The following is a 6,232-nucleotide window of genomic DNA, read 5'->3' on the forward strand; positions in this document are numbered from 1 at the left end:
AGAATATTGCGATTTGTGAGAGGTGAGAATTTTTATGGCGAGTTGTTTGAATTTCCCGGGATTCAATGCATTCGCAATGATCTTCAGACGTGTATGAGGACTCCTGTCATTGGCTGAACAACATCGTCCAGTTATTCTCAGCGAGTTGTATATTGGTCTTGAGATTTTCTCCCGTGGTGGCACACAAATCAGCGCATGGCTTGCCATCTCTCCCTTCCACCGAGTTTTCTCTATCACCGACTAGCTATTCTTACGCGATAAAATGAGTCAGACGGGCATTATGTCGAATCTAAACAAAAACAATGGCCATGGTGATACACCCACGAAATACCACCCTTGCTCCATCATCCCCGAGGTCAACCCCAAGTGATTTATCCCCAATGATAATTCAAGTGCGCGACTTATCAGCTTTATTTTCATTTTTTTATCCAACTTTTTTCTCACATTTTTTTACAAGAGATTCTCCTCAAGTCGCAAATACCAGAATTTCTCATTATTTGTCACCCAGTGTTTGAATGTCTCGATGACGTTTCGGTGAGACACCCGGACCATCTGTGTGCTAGGATTGACAGTGAAAGTATCAGTGACTATCCAACTTGGATAAAAAAAAAAAGAGTCCGGAAAACAGCGATAATGAGGGGATAAAAAAATACATCCAACACAAGACTTGAGAAAAAAAAAATCGCCGCAGTTATGTGTGCGCGTTATCCACTGTGTCAAGAACTTTTTGCTATGGAGATTGACGAATATCCTGGTTTGACCGGTGGGAAAATAAATTTAACTCACTCAACGAGAGAGGTGAATTATTCGCACGTAGTTACTTGATATAGTCGTGAGGGAAAAAAAAAAAACAAAGGAGGAATGTTCTTTTGTTCATGAGTCTAAGGAAAGTCTAAATATATCCCCTATCTGACTTTCCAACGTACTGGTAAATCTGGGTATTATCAACACTGTTTACAAAACTTTATCCAAGTGCTGGAGTCGTGGAAAGATCTAGCAATTTGTAATCCTTGTTCAGCAATGTTGAGTGTTATCATTTCTAGAGTATCACGAGTATTTGATTTTCATCTGGGATGAGTAAAGTTGATAATCGAGTGAAATAATTCGATAATCAGTGAACGAAGGTGTTTAGAATGTGGACATATTGATGGATTGGGTGGAAAAATTGATGAAGTGTTGAGAAATTAGGAACGAGAATTCAGGGGATGCCTAGCCTACACTCGCTCGTCGTACGACGAGCTAATCCACTAATGGAGATGGGCACAGCAACAAGTTCTGTGACAGTTAATCCTCCAAAGGTCAGCCAGAAGAATGATCTTGCTAATAAACTGGGTGGTATTAAAATTCCGTTGGTGAGAAAGGAATCGAGTGTTAATAACTTGTCGTCGATCGAGAGGAACTCGATGAGCAGAGGTGCTGATACACCTCTCCTCAGGCCAGAGAGCAGTGCAAGCCTTGAGGCACGTGGTGGCAGCTGGATTAATCTAGCGTCAAAAACAAATTTGAGAAAGTGCGAGACATCCGTGGGCCTCAGTACACTAGCCCTCGACAATCACAGGCCCATTAATCGGAGTAGAGTTTGCTCCAGATGCTCAAGCTTGTTGTCACTGGCCTCGAGTTCCCGTTACAGCCTTGCCGCTGGAAGTTTTGTACCCGCTGCACCCTCTCAGGGAACAGTCAATCAATTTTTGTGTAAAATTTGTCTCCTCGATGTTTCATTATCGAAAATCTTCAGGATTGAAGGATGCGGTTGCTACTACTGTAAAGACGTGGGTACAATTGCAAAAAATTACAAACAATTTTTCATCCCCATTCAACAATTATATTGACCATAATAATTATACTGTAATTAAATGACTCCACAGTGTATGAAAGGGTACGTCGAGTATGAAATCGAGGCCGGAGCGTACGAGATAAGTTGTCCAGATGCTCAATGCGACTGGGCATCAGTACTCACCCTCACCGAGATGTCCACCCTGGTGACTCCAGAATTAATGGAGAAGCATCACAAGTTTCGACTAAACAGAGGTAAATAAATTGTTGAGAGTGATTGGCATTTGTGGACTGGCCAGATGAACATCTCAATGGGATATTTAATTGAAATTCCAGACGTTTCCATGGACAAGGAGCGCGCTTGGTGTCCGCGTGCTGGCTGTGAGACAATATGTTCAGTAAATAGTAATGGAAGTGGTGGTACATCACCAGGACCTGTCCACTGTCCCAACTGCTCGACAGACTTCTGCTCGGTGTGTCGTGAGCCCTGGCACAACGGTGTGTGCACTAATCTCCCAATGGGAATTCCCTTCGACAACGATCACATCAAGTGCTGTCCCATGTGCTCTGTACCCATCGAGAAGGACGAGGGCTGCGCGCAGATGATGTGCAAGAGATGTAAACACGTTTTTTGCTGGTACTGCCTGGCTTCCCTAGATGTGAGTCAATATTAATAATTAATGATGCTTATGATTCATCGATTGATGATTCAATTATTTAAATTATTCAAGGATGACTTCCTACTGCGGCATTATGACAAGGGACCCTGCAAGAACAAGCTTGGTCACTCCAGGGCGTCTGTTATTTGGCATCGAACTCAGGTTATCGGTATTTTCGCTGGTTTTGGTCTTTTACTTCTCGTTGCTTCACCTCTTCTTCTACTCGCTGCACCCTGCATCGTGTGCTGCAAGTGTCGGGCGTGTGGCTCCTCCAGGCTCGATCAGGAAGCTGGAAATCATGAGGATACCTCAACGTAAGCTAACAACTGGGATATATCACTATTGAAATCACACACTCGATCAAAGTCCAATCGAAATACTGACGACTATTTTCAGTTTTCCTTCGGTATTCAATTAATCATCGAATTTTTCATCGTGACGCTTCTGTTGTTCGGCCTTTGATTGTTCATCTCTCTTTTTTTTTTCACTCATTGGTTTTTTTTTTTATTACAAGACTTACGTCATTGACATGTAAATTTTGTTGATTCCTTTAACGTTATATATATTTTTTCTTATCAATGAGAAACAAAGATGTTTGCCGTGAAGAATTAATAGAATGATAGGAGGAGAATAATTTATCATTGGAAATTATTCTTTGTCTTCTTTCACGATAAAAATCATCGTTTTTGATTTAATATTTATTGATTGAATTCAATATTTATCGACTTTGCTGATAGTGTTCGATTAATCTCTAGGGATTGAACATTCCGGTTGCTTGGAGAAACCAATGATTTCACAATTTTTTACCTATTCTCAGCTTTTGAGGTAGATTTAAAGGGGGGGAATTGTCGAGATGAAACGAAATATATTATGAAGTGTTTCATATTTTTGAATAATAATAGAGTCTACATAACATTTATCGACGTAAGATATTTATTTGTTGCATTTGACGATCGAAGTATTGACTAATTTTGAATAATTTATGTGGAAAATTGAGGAACGAGTGGTAGGAGGAGGAGAAGGGAGGGGGGGGGGGATAGACAGGTTGTACAGTCTCTTTCGATCTTGTGAAATCGATTATCCAATTTTTCGTTGAACTAATAATACTAATGTGATAAATACGTGAAAAATTTCTGTATTTCGTGAGGAGTCAGTCAATGTAATTTAAATGATCATCTTTCATTCTTAATATTAAGAGACGAAGATACGACGAGAACGAGAGAGTTACCATTGGGGTTTGATCATTCGTTTGATTGAGGTGAATACAAATAAAATATAATGCAATAACGACTAAATACTTATTATTTACGTGAGTGAGGGACTGATGAGACAATTGGACCAGAAATCATTGTAATGTGTATGTAATGTTAATAAGAGAGCGATAATGGGTGATTATTGACTCGATTTGTCGAGAATATAGTAATATATTAAGATTCGATGAGACAGCGTTTGAATATCGATTCGTACTGGTGTTTTAACAATTTATTTAAATCCAGAGACCTGCATTTTTTTATCAGTGTGCGTGCTAATTTTCTAATACTTTAATTTGTTGTACTGCCCGCAAATATCTTTCTTCTTCTTATTTTTATTATTATTATTTTTTATATTAATCATGCCAAAGAGGTTGTTCTGCATCGTGAGCGGCACATTTGTCAAGCTAGTTAATAATAATGAGGTCTAACAATTATCCAATTAATCCTGAAACTCAGTTTCCCTCATTCACTAATCCGATACAATAAATAATTATCAGCAACATTTTTCTCTGTTGATTAAGACGATAAAACAAAAGGTCTATGGACATTCCACTGAAGGCATATTGTGCCTGTCCACCTCTGCGCAAACCTAAAAATTGTTGTACATAATAAAAAACAACTTAGTGACGAATACCTTCGGCTTCTTTTTTTTTTAAATAACCAACAGCTTAAAAATACTCAATACCTGATAATCCCTCGATCCTCCCTCGATTTGAAATATTTTTTTACCCCCAGATTGATACACAGGTACACGGAAGTACCTGCCAGGTCGTTAGTATTTTTTTTTTCGGCTCGAGGAGTAAAAAAAAATGAAAAAAAAAAAAAAAAAACGATGCGCGCGTGTGTCTGTTGACGGAGCGATAGAGAATGGCTACCCGGAGGCAGTGGAAACCCCCTGGCGTCTCCGACTGCCGAATAGGTGCAGGTGTATAATACCGAGAGTAAAAAAAAAAAAGCACCGACAGCAGATCCAGAGAGAGAAAGAGAGAGAGAGGTAGTGGGGAAAAAAAAAAGGAGAAAAATCAACGACACGGGGAGAGGGGTAAAAAAGTAGTCGAGGGAGAAAGAACGATAACGCCAGGGTGGTTAGGAGGTCCGGCCTCTGGGTCGATATATCAGGGCTCGGGGTGCAGCTGTCTGTCAGGCACGCGGACTCCACGCTAGACGACGTTGAGAAAAAACTGCTCACTAGTGCTTCTGGGTAATTTTTCATCGTTGCAACGGACGACAGAAGCGGCCGGCGATGGGGTGAGGGGGAGGCGTTGCCACAGACCCCATCTACTCCGAGAGACGGAGGGAAAAAAAAAAAAAAATGTCGTGTGTGTGTGTGAGCCACCCGATGCCACCCGATGCCACCCCATACCACCCCATACCACCCCATACCACCCCATACCACCCCATACCACCCCATACCACCCTACATCACCCTATACAAGCCCATCCACCCATCCACCCCATTTCACCTCATCCACTCCCTTCACCTCCGGGTGGAGACCCTCCTCACGAAATCCCGACCACTCCATCCTTTTTTCTCCCACCCCTTTCTCTCGAGTAGAAAAATTTCGCATGTGCACTGGTATCAGTGTGAACTCTCTTTCCCAGTGATACACAAAGAGAGTTCAACACACACGTTCACCGGGGGGGATGAGAAAAAAAAAAAAAAAAAACCCCCTGCACCAGACGTCGAACAGAACAAGGCGTCCCGACGCTCTACGAACTCTGCAGGGCCCTCTTCCATCCCCACCAAATCCCACCCATCCCCCTCGTCGCAACATTGTGCTTTGCAGGGGTAAAAGTATACGAAACGAGTGGGGAGGATCGATTTTTACTGGGGCAACACCCCCTGCCACCCCACCGCATGCAACCTGCAATTCCTCCCACCGCACGTTTTTTTTTTTCCTAACCCCACCCCCCAGCCCCCTCTCGCCCCCTCTTGCCCCCTCTTGCCCCCTCGTGTCTCACCGCCTTCTCCGCACCTCATCCTCTCGTTACTCTTTTTTTTTTATCCTCTTTATTCTTTTTGCACACACACACGTGCATCTCTTTCCCACGTACTTGTCCTCCCCCCCCCGAATTCACCACCCCCTCCAGCCCCCGCTGGGGGTCCTAATGCACCGTCTCTTCGTGAACCCTTCGAGACACTCTCTTTTTCCATTCCACTCCCCTTTTCCACCCTCTCATGCACTCTCTCCTGCACCGCACTTTCGTTATACCACCCCCCAGCTCCCTTCCACCCCCTCCAGAACGCCCTACGATTTTTCTTGATAATCCAGCACGAAGCTCCGTCGAAAGAAAATAACCCGCGATGTCATTATTTTTTATCTTACCTTCTATTTTATTTTTCAAAGTGGTTTAGCCATGAGATTCCCTGAATTTACTACTGGAGACTAGGGCAGAAGTAGAAATGAAATTTTGCGATGAAAGGGGGAAGTGATGGGGTCAAGGACAAGATTGGCCCCTCCATTTTGCTTCTTTTACAACTTGTGAAACGAATCGAGTGCCAAGAAGTGGCTCGTCGTATTCCAGAAAAAAAAAAAAGGGTGGAAA

At 42.5% G+C, this 6,232-nt stretch overlaps 2 protein-coding genes across 2 annotated transcripts in view; one reads left to right on the forward strand and one right to left on the reverse strand.

Moving 5' to 3' along the window:
* Positions 1-109: 109 nt before the first annotated feature.
* LOC105270615 (probable E3 ubiquitin-protein ligase RNF144A) lies at positions 110-4,318 on the forward strand. The gene is made up of 4 exons (XM_011311664.1): positions 110-1,769; positions 1,866-2,028; positions 2,110-2,432; positions 2,505-4,318. Exons 1-4 carry the CDS (start codon positions 1,206-1,208, stop codon positions 2,748-2,750), a joined length of 1,296 nt encoding a protein of 431 aa, XP_011309966.1. The 5' UTR covers positions 110-1,205; the 3' UTR covers positions 2,751-4,318.
* LOC105270614 (uncharacterized) overlaps positions 2,637-6,232 on the reverse strand; it is a 21,557-nt gene continuing 17,961 nt past the window's right edge. The window contains exon 3 of the mRNA XM_011311663.1: positions 2,637-2,721. Coding sequence (XP_011309965.1) covers positions 2,714-2,721 — 8 coding nt within the window. The 3' untranslated portion in view covers positions 2,637-2,713. The remainder of the gene's footprint in view (positions 2,722-6,232) is intronic.

This window comes from Fopius arisanus, unplaced genomic scaffold (genome assembly GCF_000806365.1).
Source record: "Fopius arisanus strain USDA-PBARC FA_bdor unplaced genomic scaffold, ASM80636v1 scaffold00092, whole genome shotgun sequence".
Classification (NCBI taxonomy): Eukaryota; Metazoa; Arthropoda; class Insecta; order Hymenoptera; family Braconidae; genus Fopius; species Fopius arisanus.